This window comes from Neoarius graeffei, chromosome 8 (genome assembly GCF_027579695.1).
Source record: "Neoarius graeffei isolate fNeoGra1 chromosome 8, fNeoGra1.pri, whole genome shotgun sequence".
NCBI classification, from domain to species: Eukaryota; Metazoa; Chordata; class Actinopteri; order Siluriformes; family Ariidae; genus Neoarius; species Neoarius graeffei.
The window spans coordinates 49,893,257-49,913,767 of record NC_083576.1 but is presented as its reverse complement, the minus strand read 5'-3'; the positions used below and the strand labels follow the sequence as shown (position 1 = coordinate 49,913,767).

General features: G+C 41.9%; 1 protein-coding gene across 7 annotated transcripts in view; it reads right to left on the bottom strand.

Moving 5' to 3' along the window:
• The window catches only part of atp11c (ATPase phospholipid transporting 11C), a 273,394-nt gene that overhangs the window by 98,684 nt on the left and 154,199 nt on the right, over nt 1–20,511 (bottom strand). For all 7 annotated transcript variants that reach the window (XM_060927777.1, XM_060927778.1, XM_060927772.1 and 4 more), the window contains exons 4-5: nt 7,231–7,311; nt 4,484–4,591 (exon numbers count right to left, since the gene is read on the bottom strand). In XM_060927777.1, the coding sequence (XP_060783760.1) occupies nt 4,484–4,591; nt 7,231–7,311 (189 nt within the window). The remainder of the gene's footprint in view (nt 1–4,483; nt 4,592–7,230; nt 7,312–20,511) is intronic.

Genomic DNA, 20,511 nt, shown 5'->3' with positions numbered 1-20,511 from the left:
TATGCCACTGGTGAAATAATAAACGACGATCATGCAAATACACCCTTTCAAAGAACAGTAAACTTTAAGTCAACTTCAACAGTGGAATGTAAAAAATATAAATATAAATAAATAACCTCAAGAAATAAAAACAAAAAACCGCTCAACAAAAACAACAAATGGCTCTTAAAAATTGCACTTAAGTAAATATTAACTTGGCACAGGGTAATAAAGAGACCAACATTCTTTTCTTCACAGGCAACATTCTGCCAATCCAGTTTCTCAAAGATTGCTGCCCAGATAAACAAAAAGTGCAAAGTAACAACGTATTGCCAGCCGTCATTTGGATAAAAGTAATAATTCGAACGAGATAACATCTAGACAAGGGCGTAGGTTTGGTATGAACATTGGCGGGGACAAAAACCCAATGCCAACCCACAGTGGCGCCAACTTCAGGTCAACATTAGAGGGTCACAATATTTTTGCTCCGTTGTGTTCCACCAAAAAAGATCCATCATCTCTCCAAAGTCCAGACTTTTAAAATTTGAAGTTCAGAAGTGTAGTAATTCATGAATAATAATAAGCAATTCATTTGATTAACTGCAAATCTTGCATGTGATGATTAACTCATTCTACCAATTTGTAAATGTGTTTTTTACAAGCGAATAATGCATTGACCGTCAGGAAGGTGCATGTTCTTTTCTCCCTCATAAATGGAAGTAAAACACATCCGGAGCCTTAAACACTGTTCCACGAGGCTGGCAGGGGGAGTCTGCTCTCTTCTGTGGGATCTTTAACTAGTTTTAGAATGCTAGTTTAAGCTGATATGTGATTGATGTAACAGTAAAACAGGACGAGGGCTCGAGAACTTTGACACGTTGAAAGGTTAGAATTTTACTTGGCAACAGAATGTACCTGAATTCTGATTATTGCCTTTCTGTCGTCTTCTTGAGCCCAGAGCGGAGGGAGCGGAGGGAGTGACGGGGTTCTACAGAGAAGTTTTGAGCCTACCGCTTTCAAATGAAGCCCCTTGAAAACCAATCAGTTCAGCATATGTATGTACTCGGTATGTGACGTTTGCAAAAGAGAGGCGGAGTAACCAAAAATTTCTGATCGAGAAGGCGGAGGCTGTTTTGCTTATTACATGAAAATTTTTATTTGATTAAAAGGTGTCTGGGCCACGAACGATGTCCACATCACCATCGGGTGGTGGTTGTTGTTTACGTGCGTCATGTTACATGAACTCGGTCAGGGCTCTCTGCAGGTCTTGAATGAATGAATGAAGCCTTTGTCATGTAGTCACAAGTACTAGTGAAATTAGCTGTCAACCCGTCCGTACATATACATACATACATACAATTGACACGGGGAACAGACAGGACAGGAAGACAGGGATGAAAAATACAGAGTAACATGAGGGAAGGGGAGGAGGAAAAAAAAAGCAAACCCCACACTATGCTCCTACGGGGAGTACAGTGTGGGAACATTAAAAAAAAACACCTCAGCATATAAGCACAAAATAACAATACAACACGAAAACTCGGGACTCAAGGGGATGGAGGGGGGCGGGCGATCATGGGAGGGGGGGAAGGGGGGAGGGGCAGAGGTATAGGTAACCCAGCACAACCAAGCAGTCCGGTCCTGCGCCCGACAACGGTGCTTATCCACTTGTCACACTGGGGGGTAAAAACGGCGACCATGGGAAGTGGGGGAAGGAATACGAGAGAGTCTAACAGCAGCATTCTCCAGTGGAATTGTTGTCCCAGCAACGGCCTTGGCCAAGGCCAGTGCTGGCTGAGAGAGCCAAAAGTAGATAAGATTGGAATTGTTTGGTCTTGGCGAGTAGACGCATTCTTTTTACACGACTACTCTGTCCATTCTGGTCTCCAAATCAATCCATTTCCTTTGCAAAGCCGAAAGCTTCTCCATGATGTTATCCATGTTGCGGTTCAAGTTCTGAATAGCCACAGTCTGAGTGCCGACAGCTCTGCCCACCGCTTCAATCATGTCGGGCAGCTTTATGGGGCTTTGAACAGCTGTCACCGTTTTCAGTCTTAACTGAAGCGCTTCAAATTAAGGCTTAGCGGGCTGCTAAAGTTCGCAGGCACTTCACAAGCAAGACTCGGTGCAAGATTAGCCAGCATTAGCGCAGTTTGACATGATTTAATAATGTTTTTGTGACCTTAATGAACACCAATTGTTGTCGGTATCAAGTCGGATTGTTATTTACATGCCACACAAACTTAGAAAACAGTCATATTCGTATGTTGTCGTTTTTTAAAAAAAACACACTAAATACGAACTGTTAACTGATTAATTTTACGAGCTAATCTAACATTACATTCCTCAAGGACAGTTTGCTAGCTAGCAGCTGCTCACTGCACCCGCACTTGCTAATTGACATGGCAGCCGAACTTGCTTGCTGTTTTTGCGACCACGCCCACAGAGCCGATATTCATGAGCAAATTTTGCATGGTTTCGCCCAGTGGAAACCTATAGTAACCATTTGTGTACCGCGCACGGAGCACAATTTTTTTTGTTCAATCAGAAATATTGGTAGGGACCTGTCCATACCCAATTCTACGCCTATGGTCTGTACAATGGAGCAACGTGTCGTCTCTTCCCCATTCAGTGGATGCCCTGGCCGGATAACTGTTGCATGCTGGGAGGCCCCACCTCTGATAGAGAGCTGCATGAGACGACAGAAAACAGCGCAGTGTTTTATTCAGTCAATGGGTCAAGCTAATACTCTGGCGACTTCCCTATGTAGATGTACAATGCGTAAATGCCAAAATCGCGGTAAAAAAAAAAAATTACCGAGTTCACTTTCATTTACCGTACGACAAGTCGGTATATCGAATATCGCGACAGGCCTAGTAATCAACAATAGAAAAGAAAAAAAAAAAAAAAGAGTGCGAAGAGGACATAATGATGCTTCAATGAAAAGTAGTGGTGATAAGCGGTTTGGGCGTGCCCCAAAACCTCAAATTTTACAAAAGCATCATTTGTACCTGCATGCTTTTGTCTGTTTTAGAAATGTAGCACATTTGATTTTGAAGGATGTAAAAGAGAACACAGTTATCCATACAAACCCATAGCAAGCTTAATAAATTATGCATACGGGCCACTTTTTCCATGTAATAAAAACATGGATTCTATTCCCTTCTAGCGGATTTATTGATGCCATGCAATATTATCATATCGCTTATCCTCCATGTATTACGCCACTCTCCCCAATGAAGAATGAGCGTGCAATATTGTAAGAATATTGCACGTTGTCAAGACGACACTACGTCATGTATCGGAGCTGATGCGAAGATCCAATGACAAAACTTTGCTGCTGTGCATGCGCACAATCATTTCTTTGTTGGCTGGGAGAGAGAAAAGATGGGGTTAATTCAGTGCTCGGTTTAAGCACTAAATAAATAAACCGAAAAGTGAAACTAAAGACGCGCTGAACACCCAAAAGGCTACCAAAACTTCATTAGATATTCTTCATGCATATTTACAAGGGGGGGGGGGGACAAAACAAACATACCAACGGACATCGAAAAACTGGAAAAGAGACATGTCGGAGATGTAAAACTTCCGCACTAGCGAGTGACTGACGGTTTGTACACAACCATGGCTGCAAGGTTTGCTTCATTAAAAGCGGAAGGTTTAAAAGAGACAGACGCGCTGAACACCCAAAAGGCTACCAAAACTTCACTGGATATTCTTCACGCATAGTTACAGGAGAAAAACATACCAACGGATATTGAAAAGCTGGAAAAGAGAGCGATAGCGGAAATATTGCCAAAGTTCTACTTGGAGGTGCGGAAAAGTGACGGAGACTTTTACAAGAGGACTTCACTCAGCAAAGCCCTTTGGTTTTGAACAACTGCAATGTTACAATTAACTACGACCAAAAGTAACTTTGAACATGAACTGGATATAGCTTGGATACAAGTTGGGTTGCTGTTCAGGGTTTTTGGGACTTGTACCATCTTTACTGTTAGAACTTTGACTTTGTACACTGGACTGGATTGACAGAACATTGAATTATATTTGATCAGAATCAGCATTCAATATTGGTAAGTCACCCCCCACGTTCTTAACTTTTTCTAAAATCTATAATTGTTCCATTGAATGTGTATGTATAATAATAATGGCTTTTTTTCATGGTCTATCCGATACATTCCATTCAGTTACTTGTCTTCGACTCGTTCGGTATCATGCTGGATGAATGGAATATAATCAGATATATCACTCCAAGCCAGCCAATATTATCCATGTGTATTCTGCAAATGTAAAATGGATACAGTTCCATTTTGCTGGCTTATAAGAATGCTATAATAATAAGCAGCTATGGGGAGCTACAGAGTTCATTTAAAACCACAGCTTTTATTAGTGCTGCACATCAGGAAAAACTGCTTATACATTGTACACAAGCAAACAGAGTTGTTTCCTCCTTCTGTCTCACACACACTCGCAGACAGACATTGGTGGAGCAGCGGACAGGTACCTTGATCTTCTCGCTCTCCTTTCGCGCTGGCTGACCGTTCTCCAGCACTCTCACTTGGTACTTATTCACTTCGTTGTCTGCTTTGTGCCGCAGCCAGTCCTCATAACCCTAGAGAGAGAGCAAGCGCGAGAGAGAGAGAGAGAGGGGTGTAAAAACAGACAAAGCAGTACATGAAATGTCTGCAGTGAGCTATAATTTGTCTTTGTGCTGCCTAATTAAAATCAAGACAGAGGGTACAAATACATAAAAGTCGTAATAATAATAATAATAATAATAATAATAATAGGGGCGACACGGTGGTGTAGTGGTTAGCGCTGTCGCCTCACAGCAAGAAGGTCCTGGGTTTGAGCCCCGTGGCCGGCGAGGGCCTTTCTGTGCGGAGTTTGCATGTTCTCCCCGTGTCCGCGTGGGTTTCCTCCGGGTGCTCCGGTTTCCCCCACAGTCCAAAGACATGCAGGTTAGGTTAACTGGTGACTCTAAATTGAGCGTAGGTGTGAATGTGAGTGTGAATGGTTGTCTGTGTCTATGTGTCAGCCCTGTGATGACCTGGCGACTTGTCCAGGGTGTACCCCGCCTTTCGCCCGTAGTCAGTTGGGATAGGCTCCAGCTTGCCTGCGACCCTGTAGAACAGGATAAAGCAGCTAGAGATGAGATAAAGAGAAACCCATGTTGGTACACTGTACGCAGTCACAGAGTGCGTTTACATGCACATAGAGAAAATCGAATTTCTGCCGTTGCTCGACTGAAATCGAAGTTCTAAATGGCATGGAAACACCTTAGCTCGGCTGAAATTGAACCGAACTTGATTTCTCATAATCGAGCTACACGACCTAGATTATGCGATTTTTGCCGAGCTACTTAGTGCATGTAAACCCTATCGAGCTACGTAGTCGAGCTACTTACTTCAGCACTGCCCCTTCCGGAAGTGACGAGTGACGAGACCACAAGCGGGAAACACGACAGCCTTGGTCGGCATGACAACAGTAGTAGCGAGCAGCAGAAGAGGTCAGGAGGAACAAACGAAGAAGAGAAAATGGCGAGCAGAAACGTGCACTTCTGGAGCAATGAGGAGACAGAGTTCATGCTCATTCAGCTTAAGGAGTTGAATATATTAAAATTCACAGACGGGAGAAAAACGCGCAATGGAGAACACGGAACTGATAACTTTGTTTACACTCTTGAATAGCTCTTCTTCATGACGACAACCGGAAGTGTACCAACACGATGGGGCGTGTAGCGCCACCTGTGGCTCGGGTGCACAATGTACCTCACACAATAGCTCGATTTCCTTGTGTGCATGTAGGATTGGATTTCTCTGGCACCCCTGCTGGGACCCTTTGCTTGATTACCGACAGTAGCTCGATTTGGATGTGCATGTAAATGCACTGACTCTCCACCTCAAGTTCGAGCCTGGTGTGTCTGTAATTCTGGAAGAAAAGGTCAAAGTCCATCTCTCTGCTCTGCTTCTTCCCAGAACAGAAGAGCTATGAAACAGTTTTTGGTACTGTGTTCGAACCAGAGACCAATTTTATGGCCGTTCCAATAGTTGTGAGTGGGTAACATGACGCACATACAGCCTCACATGTTTTGGGAAGTAAATGCGATACAGTTACGTTCATAAAAAGGTCAGTGACGTCATCAGTCACATTCCTGCATATTTAACCATCCCAGAAACCCAAATAAGTGCTCGTTTGTCATCGCATTTTATGAGAGCCCAGCTGCTATAGGATTAGCGGGATTAACCAGTTGGGATCCTGCATTATTTCCAATTCTGTTTGAAACCGACTGGCCAGCTGGCTGGCCAGCTGGCTGCACCGTACGCACAGCGGCATTGATGTGACAGCCAACGAAGTACTGGAGGAGGAGAAGAAAAAGAAGCATAGATCTGGTTTTATAGGTTAAGTAATACGCCATATGTTCATAATTATGTGGACACCTAACCAAATCGCAACCGAATGCTCTGGATGAACGTTACATTAAAGATTTAGTCCCACCTTTGCTGTTGTAATAAGTGCCACAACTTCTGGGCAAGCTTTCCACTAGATTTTGGAACATGGCTGTGGGGGATTTGTTCATTCAGCCACTCGAGCATTAGTCACTGATGTTCGGTGAAGAAGCCTGGTGTGCAGTCGGCATTCCAAATTAAAAATAAATGCGTTCAGTGGGGCTGAGGTCAGGGTCTTGGTGCACAAAGGTGTGTATGTATATATATATATATATATATATATATATATATATATATATATATATATATTGTGTGTGTATATATATATATATATATATATATATATACATACACACACACACACACACACACATATTTTATCAGTTTTTGCTGGAGGAGTCTAACAAGCTCAAAGTGCAGAAACCTTTTTAGTTTCCGCTGAACAGGAGAGTACATTTCTAGAGACCAGGAAGTGTTACAGTTGAGTTTTGTGGTACTGAGCTTTAGTCACTGCTGAAACACAAACTTGACAGAAACGCACAACAAACCTCGTACAACATTACGGTCTTCACGGATCCGAAGGATCCACTTAATTTTTTGGGATGCAAGCACGCTTGTAAGTGACCGACGAACTCCTCAGTCAAAGGTACAATCAAAGAAATAGAAACAATCTGTCAAACAGCAGTAAGATCTCAACACTGGGTTGAGATTTGCATCAAGTGAACTGAAAACATGCTCGAGTGAGACTATGAGGAGGGCAGAATGCGGTGAGAGAAACAGACAGAGAAGATACTGTGGTCACCTGTTTGATAGCAGTCACTGTTATCACGAAAAACAGTGGTAAGCCACTCGTCACAGGGCTGGTTGGGGTGTCCACAATAACCTAGAGAAACACAGGAAACATACAGTGCTGCTGTTAGGTGCAGCCTCACATCTCACAAACAACACTTTAAAAAGCAATAAACGATATTCACCCACTCTGCGCTGAAGGTGTCCTGTTTATTTCCTGCAGCAACAATTTTATAAATCGGTGTTCATTCATGACACTTTCATCACTCGTTAAAATACATCACCCCATCCCATTTTCTTAAATTGCATTTTACTTTTACAGGAGCATGTGTGCGCAAAATTAACTCGAGTCAGATTTGGTATGTACTTCAAATCATACTGTACGTCTCAATATACAGTACCAGTCAGACATTTGGACAATGTTTTTCTTTATTTTTATTTATTAAAAGGCACTTCATGGCTTAAAGTAACGACGGATGTTGTTTCTCTTTACTTACTTGAGCAGTTCTTGACATATGAATGACTGCAGCTGTGGAATAGGGCTCATATCTCTCTAGCCGCTTTATCCTGTTCTACAGGGTCGCAGGTAAGCTGGAGCCTATCCCAGCTGACTACGGGCGAAAGGCGGGGTACACCCTGGACAAGTCGCCAGGTCATCACAGGGCTGACACAGACACAGACAACCATTCACACTCACATTCACACCTACGCTCAATTTAGAGTCACCAATTAACCTAATCTGCATGTCTTTGGACTGTGGGGGAAACCGGAGCACCCGGAGGAAACCCACGCGGAGAACATGCAAACTCCACACAGAAAGGCCCTCGCTGGCCACGGGGCTCGAACCCAGGACCTTCTTGCTGTGAGGTGACAGCACTAACCACTACACCACCGTGCTGCCCTTTGTTTACCATATACTAGTGCATCTCAAAAAATTAGAATACCATGAAAAAGGTTTCTTTTTTTCATAATTTAATTAAAAAAGGTAAACTTTCATATATTCTATATTCATTACATGTAAAGTGAAATATTTAAAACCTTTTTTGTTTTAATTTTGATGATTATGGCTTATAGCTCATGAAAATCAGAAATCCAGTAGCTCAAATTATTAGAATATTCCCCAAGATCAATCAAAAAAAGGATTTACAATACAGAAATGTCCAACTTCTGAAAAGTATATTCATTTATACACTCAATACTTGGTTGGGGCTCCTTTACCATGAATTACTGTATCAATGCGGTGTGGCATGGAGGTGATCAGTCTGTGGCACTGCTGAGGTGTTATTGAAGCCCCGGTTGCTTTGATAGTGGCCTTCAGCGTATCTGTATTTTTGGGTCGGTGTTTCTCATCTTCCTCTTGACAATACCCCATAGATTCTCTATGGGGTTCAGGTCAGGCAAGTTGGCTGGCCAATCAAACACAGTAATATCATGGTCAGCAAACCATTTGGTAGTAGTTTTGGCACTGTGGGTAGGTGCCAAGTCCTGCTGGAAAAGGAAATCAGCATCTCCAAAAAGCTCGTCAGCAGATGGAAGCATGAAGTGCTCTAAAATCTCCTGGTAGATGGCTGTGTTGACTTTGGACTTGATAAAATACAGTGGACCAACACCAGCAGATGACATGGCACCCCAAATCATCACAGACTGTGGAAACTTCACACTGGGCTTCAAACACCTTGGATTCAGTGCCTCTCCACTCTTCCTCCAGACTCTAGAACCGTGATTTCCAAATTAAATGCAAAATGTACTTTCATCTGAAAAGAGGACTTTGGACCACTGAGCAACAGTCCATTTCTTTCTCTCCTTAGCCCAGATAAGACATTTCTGACACTGTCTCTGGCTCAGGAGTAGCTTGATATTAGGAATGCGAAAGTTGTATCCCCTTTCTTGAAGATGTCTGTTCGTGATGGGTCTTGATACACTGACACCAGCCTCAGTCCACTCCTTGTGAAGCTCTCCCAAGTTCTTGAATCAACTTTTCTTGACAATCCTCTCAAGACTGCGGCCATCCCTGTTGCTTGTGCACCTTTTCCAGCCACCCTTTTCAGCAATGACCTTTTGTGGCTTACCCTCCTTGTGGAGGGCATCAGTGATCATCTTCTGGACAACAGTCAAGTCAGCAGTCTTCCCCATGATTGTGTGTACTGAACTAGACTGAGAGATACACTGTGTTCATACCAGGGCTTTGAACCGGTTCAAGGAACGAAAACGAAAACCGGGAACTTTTTCTATTTCACATGGAACAGAAACGAAACCAGAAACTTTATTATTTTTTATGTTCCGGAACAGAAACGCTTATTAAAAATAATGGTAACCGGTTAATACCGGTTTTTATTTCGTTCCTCAAAGTTTCTGTAGCCTACGAATAAAAAAGTCATTCTTCTCCTGCGCAAGTTTCTATAACCCGCTGGGGTTCACTTCCTGTGTGACGTTCGCTGACTGAATGGAGAGAGCGGGAGGGTGGACTACTATCACGTCTCCACATCTTAAATAAGAGGTAAATATTGCAGTCTATCGTTACTCGAAAACGTCAATTTCAAACACGATATCAAAATATTTGTCCACGTTAATGAGAGGCTCGCGAACATTAAATGACGTTAACCTCTGTTAGCCTATCAATGCACAGGGCCTGACTAGCCTTTGGTAACACACTAAACGAATTATCTTTCATTTTTGGCACTTTTTCTGTTTGTGTAGATGGGAAGACATACTGAGAATCCAAATCGCCAACATTTGAAATAATAATTGTTTTGAATTATTTCTTGTCTTATTTAATGAAGGTTGTAATAGAATTAGCCTACATTTGGCTTAAGCTGGATGAGACAGAGACATCATTTTATAGCCATTTGTTAAACAGCTGACAGGGAACGTAATTAACCGTTCCGGGAACGAAATTTTTTTTTGTTCTAACCGGTTCGGGAACGTCTATTTAATGGTGGAACCCAAAACCGGAAACGTTAAAATTCCGTTTCTGTTCGGAACGAACCAATAGGAAAAAAATTCTGGTTCAAAGCCCTGGTTCATACTGTTTTACTCAAACTCGAAATGAAATATTCTAATATTTTATGATGGGGTGTTTTTATGTTTTTGTACTGTATGCCATACTGATTAAAATTAAAATAGAAAAATGCTTGAAACATTTTAGTTTATGTGTAATGAGTCTATAATATATAACATTTTCACTTTCTTAAATAACTGATGGAAAATATTGAACTTTTTCACAATATTCTATTTTTTTGAGATGCATTAGTAGTTCCATATATTAGTTCAAAGTTTTGATGACTTCAGTATTGCTCTACAATGTAGAAAATAGTCAAAATGCAAAAAAAAAAAAAAACCCACAGTCAGTGAATAGGTGTTTCCAAACTTTTGAGTGGTACTGTATTATACACATTTATAAACTAAATCTAACGGATTTGGCTAAATAGTGATATTTAGACTCCCACAGTTCAAGGACATGCACGTTAGGTGTGTGGTGTGTGCGCGTGCGAGAGAATGGTTGAGAGGAAAAAACTACTATAATAAGACAGTAGAAAGCAACAAGAAACCACTACTGTAATCCTTCCCTAGAAACTCTGATGGAAGACAGAGTGGCCACATCACCCGAGTGACATGCCAGAGAGAGAGAGAGAGAGAGAGACCCAACTCGGGCCTGAATTTTCAGCACTGAAACCTATAATGATAAAAAGAGCCTGTGATTTCCATTAACTAAGGGCCAATAACTCCTCTCTCAAGGAGAAAAAAAAAAAAGTATCTTCACTTAAATAGAAATGTATGAAAAGATCATGAGTAGTATAAAAATGGTTAAGCAGGCCTAAATGTACATCAAGAAACAAATCAGTGTTGTAGTCGAGCCACTAAACCTCAAGTCCGAGTCAAGTCATAAAAAAAAAAAAATTTGGAGTCGAGTCTGAGTCCAACACTCCAACCGCACCATTTGACGCTGGCTGTTTTAGCGCCATTAACATTAGTTTGTTCCTGAACATGGCGTATGAATAGTCAGGGAGTGTCAAGTATTCTGTCAGAGATGGTTGGGAGACAGACGTAAGTGCAGAAGGTGCGTTTATTAATACAAGTGAAGACAGGTGAACAATCCAGAACGGCAGGCAAAATCGTAAAACGGGCAATAGGTCGAGCGTGGCACAAACAGACCGTCGTAGACTCGGCGGAATCAAAGACGAGAAACAGGAACTCTGGGATCAGGAAACCAAACGAGGCTCAGTAATGTGTCAGCGATGCAACGCAATACTTCGCAAAGTAAGTGTGTCTTCACAATTTTGATATAGGCACGCTGATTGCACCTTAATCCCGTGCAGGTGCGAGTCGTTTATGGCATGAGCTCGAGAGTCCGCTTGGCGTGCGTGCTATCCGGAGGGCGCCCGAGAGTCTATCTGATGCACGCGCCAAGGCATGCAGGTGTAACGCTTGCACAAAATTAGATATAAATCTCTTATGCTAAATTATGGCGGCATGTCCCCCCCCCCCCCAAAAAAAAAATGCAGTTAATGCACAAGTCTGAATTATCAGTTCTGAAGTCCAAGTCAAGTCACGAGTTGGACTCGAGTCCTCCAAGCCTGGAAATAAACATTTTGAAATTTGAGATGATTTCATAGCACCTTCAATGCACACGTGATTTTGGGATGAGGGGGAAAACCAATTGGCATGACGTATCGCATTAGGGCAATTCCATGTAAATGTCAACCTCACCATGCAAAAATAAAGCAACATGTAATACATCAAAACCACTCCCAGAGATATCACCTAGGCCTGTATTTTACAGATGTGAATAAGTTGAACCAATTTGTAACCAACCTAATATGTCACTGTCAGTCTTTCTTTCTTATAATGTAAAACCCAAGCTAAAATCAACTTTGATCATGTACCATTCTATATTATTGCCACAAGCCACAGAAATGTATGCTAAAATCCACAAAACAGCAAAACAATAGCCATCCTAAATATTATTTAAGAACTTTGATAGTTTTAGCTGATATTTAGAGTTTTTCAAAGGGTTATGGTGGTTAAATTGCTGATTTTCTAAGCATATGCCATGTCTATTTCAGACGCGTCACATCCATAACGGAATTTCGTCACATCCATAACGCTGACTTTTCCTTCCGAAACTCTGCATGAAATACAAAATATTTTAAACAAAGATTTTTTAATATTCACCTTGGACCCCTCTATCAAATGGATATCTCCATTTCGACATTAGGTTTACAATTTCACAGAGTTTGATAAAAATGTACAGTCACCCAAGAAAAGTGATACTTTTTCTGTCACATCCATAACGCATCTTTTATTGGCATTTTCTGGCATGCCCTAGATGTACTATAGGAATTGTTCTTGTTCTATCACTTCTCCAGTATGGTACAGCCTTAAAATATGCAACACCTGTTTAAATACTGGGAGACAATAAAACATGCACTGGGTCATTTGTTGCCATTTTGAGTTCAAGTGTCACGTCCATAACGCTGGAATTGCTCATTACAGACAGCAATGTTCACACCTCTCCTGTTGGCTAATTGGTTCAGATCTTGAGCAACTAGCCTATAGAGATCTTGCAGTCACGTGACCAGAAAGTTAACAGCCGCCATCTTGTCGGTAAAAAACACAGCTGAATACCGCTGCACTCGTGTACAGAACGGATCAATTTCAACCGACGGACTACACGGCTCATTTTTCTAATGAATAGATAATTAGATATATGTCTAAAATAAACAATCTACAGATTAGTGACCCTTATAGCTTACCAGACGGAGTTTTCACGACCGTGTCAGTGGATTTTGAACTGCCAGCGGAATACCTGGACGTGTATAATTACCTTATTAACTTTCCCTCGCTGTTCAGTGGTGAAGCACTGCATGCTTATAAATCTCTGGATAGTTATCTTTACAGAAATTCAGGATTTGTCAGCGACTCAGATGTGGCATCTTGTAAACAAGAAAATAATCCTCATTGGACGGGTAAGTCACTTAAGTATTACTAGTACTGACCAGCCGATTATAGAATAGAATAAGGTAATTCCAGCTGTAATTCCAAATCGTCCGTCTTGTTTACCATGGATCTGGCGTTGGAGAGGTAGCGGCTTAGCAGTGGAGATTTGAGTGGCTGTTTTCTGAGCTTAGTCAACAGGCCAGCTCTGCAGCCTCGCTTTTGCTTCTGCTCCTGACGCCGCCTCCTTCGCTTTGCTTCCGATAATCTACGGAGACCCCGCTGGTCTCGCTATCTCGTCCGGAATGTTGTGCATGCGATGGAAATTGCTACAAACCATCATTTTCTGCTGGAAACCACTGTCCAGTAAGTCCCTACAGTTGTAGTGAATATTGAAGTCCGATACAGACGAACAACACGCAAAAATACACACAAAAAACGTGCACAGGTAGGGAGAGCTTGTAGCCGCAGCCGTTGTAGTAGAATTGTATATAGTAGGGTTTTCCAGAAGAAAAGGTAGAAGTAGAAGGCGGAAATATGGCGTTTGACCGACAAGATGGTGTCTGTCACAATCTGGATCGGCTGTGATGTCACATGCAAGATCTCTATATTGGGAGCTTTTCCACAATCACGCCTCCTGTTTGCTCAAGAGCTGGGATCAGACAGTGATTTCCATTTACTGGTGGTACAATTACAGCATGTACTTTTCCCAAAAAAACAAAAAACAAAAACAAGAGTCGAGAACATCTGGTTCATGTACTGATGCACAAGTTAATGATGAAATCATTAACTTGGGCGTCATGTGATCCCTGAGCATCGCTTTTCTGGTTAGTGGCTGAACAAGGATATAAGACAATGAAATGACTGCTTTTCACTGAGGCATGTTCTCTTCACATCAAGCAGTGCAAAACAAATCACTGATATGCCCTGCATTTCCAGTTTGTTTGCTGATCTCTGTAAAACAATGTGTCCTGCCAACTGGTTTTCCCCGCAGTCCAACGCCGTGTTTGCATTTAAGCGTGCCATGAAAATTTCTTCATAATGCACACAATAGAACTGCTTTCATTAGGCCTACATACAGGGGTTAAATTGGGATTGGTTATGTGGGGGGGCTCTGCCTCGTACCCGCCCCTGCCCCCGCCGCCCTGCCCCAATATACTTTTTGGAAAATAACCCTCTAATTTGATAACCATATCATATTGCACAGAGATATACACCTTATCTGTGTGTTGTAGGCCTATGTGTGTCTTGTAGTGCCCCCCTACACATTATGGCAGTTTGAATGTAGATTGGTTGGCCAATGTAACAGATTGTACAGGTTGTTGTACATTGGTTTGAAGGAAATGATTAGTGGAGGGGTCTGGGGGTCCTCCCCCAGAAGTTTTTTATTATCATATATGTTATTTGCTGAATTCTGGTGCATTTTAATAAGTTGTTAGCTGACTTTACAGAGGTAGGTTGAGCAATATCATGTTAAATCTTGTCACATGCCTACAGGTGAAAAATGTGAAGGAGAAATGTTCAGTGAGAAAATTTGAAGGCTTGCACAATCTTAAACCAAAACAGTAGATTTATTTTGGAGGATAAATGTTAAATATGCCAAAACACTGTCAGTCAAATTGTCAATCAAATATATTCATGCAGTGAATGCAACCAAATACAAACAACACTATAACATTGGAAGCATTTATTATTATTATTATTATGTATTCAATTATTTATTTGGCATGTGGTGCTTTTTGTATTGTCTAGAACATACATAAGATGAGCATATTATAGCAGCAAAATAGAAGCACAATCATTTGAATGCAGCAAAAGTTTTGTCGATAACTGGGGACTATGGAAATTGAACTCGCCAAATGCACAGACAGTTCGTTCAAGCACCTCTGATGGATTAGGATCGTATGCAGGTAAAAGGGGAGACGGTGTACGGAGAAAATTATAAACAAGTCACAACGCTGAAACACAAGCCCCAAAACCCGCAAACCACGACTTCTGATTTTTTTTTTAAAGCGAGCTCACAAAAAAAGAAACCCCAAAGTCGCTTATAAAAAGCGGAATTGGCAACCCACGCAGTGTTCCAGAAACCAGAATCTCTGATCGCAAGTTCTGTTCTAAATAGCTTTGACAGGTCGTCTTATCAGGAAAACTATGATCTATCTCATAAAAGTCATGGGTTTATTGATTAATAAAACGATATTTAATTATTCAGAACTGAAAATCATGAAAAGGGTTTGTTGCTTTTGATGTGTGCGTAATCATATGCCATCCGCTCCGAGCTTATGTGCCGGGGCTCAGCCCCGGACAGCCCCGGCCCAATTTAACCCCTGCCTACATACATAAGTATTCATCTGGAAACATGCACATTTGTTAGTTTTCAAGTACTTAATTAGGAAAAAAAAAAAAGTTTAATCCATCTTCATTACTCATATACAGCATGCACAAAGTGTTAATATAACAAATACTTTAGCATACTTTATATATGAACTGTACAAAAAATTTAATTTAAAAAAGACAATTTGTACACATCCATTTTAAAGTGCATATCCTGGACCAAATTTTTTTTTTTTTTTAATTATATGAAGAGTATGCAGGCCTAGACATTCAGCATTTACCACTGGTGGCCCACTGGGCCAGTGGAATTGAAAAGTGACTGGCCCAAATGGAAAACTTGGTGGCCCGAATGTGTGCGGTACCTGCATTCGGGCCACCACATTTCATACAGTTCATAATACACTATGATCATTGATTTTTGGCTAGAAAAGTAGACTTTAGGGGTACATGTTGTTGCCGAACGCAGCGAGGCTGAAAATTTTTGCAGAATATCCCCAAGCCACATCATTGTAGGAGGCAATAATCTCCTCATCTCCATACAAAGTAGTGTCACTTTTTCATGACCCCCCCACAAATTCATAGCCCCCCTCCCCCATAAATAATGACCGCCCCCTAAAATTAAAAAGAGCCTTCTCAAGATTATCACAACTTATATTTTGATTTTGTACCTGAAAACAATACTGACAAGACACAGTAACTCAGTCCAAATTACCAGCAATGGACTCAAACAGTCAAATCAAATTGAAACAAATATTTAAAATGTTTTTGCTTCTGAAAATGTGCACTGCACTGAAATAGCGATAAAGTAATTGAAGGTTTATAGTTTAGTGCAATAGCTTTCCCCTTCTACACTCATCTAAAATGCATGCACATCCTATGTCCCTTTACACACTCATCCAGAAGGGTAATTTTGCACAAGGCCGTCTGTCTACAGCAGAAAAAATAAAATAACAAAACGCATCTGGAAAAATCCCAAAGGAGTCTGGAGCCAGATTCGTGACGTCACCTGCGGAAGCGCCAGCAGGCTGCGCGAGCTTTGCACGGTTTCAGTGCGCAGCCTGTGTAGACCACGTTTAGCAGCTAGCGATTTTGCATTGAAATATGGAGTTATCACCTGAGCGCAATGTTACTTCACCTTTGGATGAAGAATGTAAGGTTGCTACACCCTCCTACGATACATCTGTTAACCATTTTAATAATTACGTGATAACGTTGAAGAAATTTGCAGAAAACCACCAGGTCGCTTTCTCATCAACAAACCAGCGCTGACGTAGGATTAAGGAGGCGTCCCGCACGCGACGTCACGAAAATCAATGTTTGCCGGGAAATCCAAATGCCAAGTTTTTTCAGAGGCGGACCAATTCGCCTCAAATGGCTTGATTTCAACTGAATTTTTTCTGGTATTGCGCAAGGGAAAAAAAAATATTGCACAAAATGCAGAATGTGACAGATATTTGACCAAAGTTTAATATAAAATAGGAGAATTACACTGATCTCGCTCCTGAATTTACCCGTGATATGCACTTTAAAGGATCCATGTTCCATCTTGATTTACTGGCAGTTAGCTTATCCCAGCCGATAATATTGGCAGACTAATGTATCTGTTGGGGCGTAGTAGTAATGTACAGTCAGCTAGTTTGCTGATCCAGACTATGGAAGCATACGCGTGTGAGACCACGGAGCACGCTGCGTTTGCGTCACTTGACTAAAAAGGTCCGCAAGTCACTGAGTAATTGATGGACTATAAAATGTAAATGTACTGTCCTCACGCTGCATATTTTCTCTCAATATGTTTAACTCCATGCACATTACAGTCTGAAACTTTAACAGTGCAAGAACCAAGATAACACATTTTCAAAAGTATCACAGTATTAAGCATTTAAACACAAACTGGTGATGAAAATTAATGGGGGGAGCTTTGTACAAAGGTCTCGTGTGTGTATATAACGAAAAAAAAAACACCTCACGGAAATAAGAGATCAAATCCCCTAATATTAGTCTCAAATTTTTGAGAATGACTTTTTCCATAAAAACTGACCTCATACAGTGTTGGTAGATCAGCAGGCAGAGGGGTTTGCAGTTTCATAGTTACAGATGTGTTGAGGCGTGTTGCGTTGCATTGCGTTGCGTAAACAAAAACTATTTTGAGGCGGTCAATGAATGAAGTAGTAACCATTTTTTAGGGTTGTTGAACCTCCTTATCAGCTGAACAACTAAAGATAAAAATATACATTAGTATAAATATGCACGTGATCATCGGAAAACGTGCGTGCTGATTGGTCGAGAAGTTTGGACTATTTCTCGATAATCGCCTCAAGCGACTCGGCAAAATGGCAGCCAAACGCTTGGTCATTGCAAGTCAGGAAGAATTACACTTTATGAAAGAAAATCCTGTTTCTAAAAAGCATTAAAGATGCTGCAAAGTTTGGTCAAAAACTATTCAAAGGTAAGGTGGAATTGTGTTATTTTATCCATTTCAAAACAAGTATTTATGAGTCGGCATAGATAAGCGGCAAGTCTGCACGCATGACATTTGCATGTTGCTTTTGAAGACTGAAATAAATTTTTTTTTAAATAAACCACCAGTGCATTTATGCTAAAACAAACAATTATCCGCCTCAGGCTCAGTGAACTTGTGGCCCTTTTCCACTACCCTTTTTCAGCTCACTTCAGCCCGACACAGCTCGCGTTTCGACTATCTAAGAACAGCACGACTCAGCTCGCTTCAGCCCTGCTCAGCCCCCAAAACTCGCACGGTTTTGGAGTGGGGCTGAAGCGAGCCAAACCGAGCTGAGTGAGGCTAGGGGCGTGAGGAGACACTCCCCTGTGCACTGATTGGTGAGGAGGAGTGTCCTCACACTCCCACACACGCCCCGCGAGCACACTGGGATCTGTAAACACCGTAAACCCGGAAGAAGGAGAATTACGAATTACGAGAATTATGAAGCCTTATGCGCCTCGCCTCATCTATACGCTCTTGCCAGTATCTGTTGGCGTTGTCGGTGACAACAAGCCACAGCACCAAGACCAGCAACACTAACGACTCCATGTCCTCCATGTTTATTGTTTACTATCCGGGTCGTGAGACTACCGCTTAAAAGCTCACTGATGTCACTGTTTGCGCCGCCTAACGACATCACGTGACATCCACCCACTTTCGCTAACTCCACCCAATGTGTCCACCCACTTCCAGCCAGCATGGTTCAGCGCGGTTGTAGTCGAAATGCAACTCCAACAGCCCCGCTCAGCCCGACTCAGCACGGCACGGCTCAGCCCGACTCAGCCGCGTTGGTAGTGGAAAAGCGGCAATACACTACCGTTCAAAAGTTTGGGGTCACTTTGAAATGTCCTTATTTTTGAAAGAAAAGCACTGTTCTTTTCAATGAAGATCACTTTAAACTAATCAGAAATGCACTCTATACATTGCTAATGTGGTAAATGACTATTCTAGCTGCAAATGTCTGGTTTTTGGTGCAATATCTCCATAGGTGTATAGAGGCCCATTTCCAGCAACTCTCACTCCAGTGTTCTAATGGTACAATGTGTTTGCTCATTGCCTCAGAAGGCTAATGGATGATTAGAAAACCCTTGTACAATCATGTTAGCACAGCTGAAAACAGTTGAGCTCTTTAGAGAAGCTATAAAACTGACCTTCCTTTGAGCAGATTGAGTTTCTGGAGCATCACATTTGTGGGGTCGATTAAATGCTCAGAATGGCCAGAAAAATGTCTTGACTCTATTTTCTATTCATTTTACAACTTATGGTGGTAAATAAAAGTGTGACTTTTCATGGAAAACACAATTGTCTGGGTGACCCCAAACTTTTGAACGGTAGTGTAGGTGAATAATAACCTCGACTTCATCGCAGTTATTATCCACCTCACCTTTGGCGAATAATTGTTAAACAGTCTGGACAGGAAAGGTCCCGGGCACCCGAGCTATTTATCTGATTTATCCACGCGGACATCACGTCTCCTCTGAGCTTTACTTCACTTCCATCATCTCGGTGTACACACACACACACAGCATGCTGCTTGCAAAATGGAAGCCTAAACTTGCATTGAGACCGTGTGTATTCCCACAAGCCACGTGTAAGGTCCACGACAGGCTATGCGACACACTGGAGGTACAACAGAGGTGTGTCAGTGAATGAGAAAAGTCATCACCGTGGAACAGGAACATGTAGCAGTTGGTCACACTTCACACACAAACAAACCCATTTCAAGGTAAACAACCCCAAACTGTTTTACTATCTACACGCTCAGGCACATCCACTTTACACATAGCAGTTAAAGGCAGACTGATTTTTCCAATCTGGTCACCACCTGCAAAACCTCACACTCACTCACTCTCTTTCTCTCTCTCACGCACACACAGGCTCCTGAGAAATAAGCTTTGGCAAGCAGAGACAGACACAAACATGTTCAAAGCAGCTTCCAGATTCCACTAAGGGACTTGTGCTGATGTCACATATGGATCAACTGGAACAAGAGACAGCATACGCGAGTGACTGACACACACACACACACACACACACACACACACACACACACAGAGAGAGAGAGAGATCTCTCTCTGGAATCACCATATACAGACATGAAAATACTCTCTCGCCCTGACATAGTGAGGCAGCTTGTGTTGATCAGAGGATCAACATCTGCCAGAGGTGTGCTTGCAGCTGCTCCGTGACACTACTGTCACAAGTATTCGCACAGAGAGACCAGACGAGGGAAGAGGAAAAGCTTAATGGGTCAGAAGAGAATGGCTCCAGAAGGAGTCCAATTCACACTTTTGAGCAAAGTTGGTAAAATAAATAAATAAATAAATAAATATTGTTCCTGGTATCGTCTCCGTTGTAATGTCTACTAAGCAGGGCTTTGAACCAGAATTTTTTTCCTATTGGTTCGTTCCGAACAGAAACGGAATTTTAACGTTTCCGGTTTTGGGTTCCACCATTAAATAGACGTTCCCGAACCGGTTAGAACAAAAAAATTTCGCTCCCGGAACGGTTAATTACGTTCCCTGT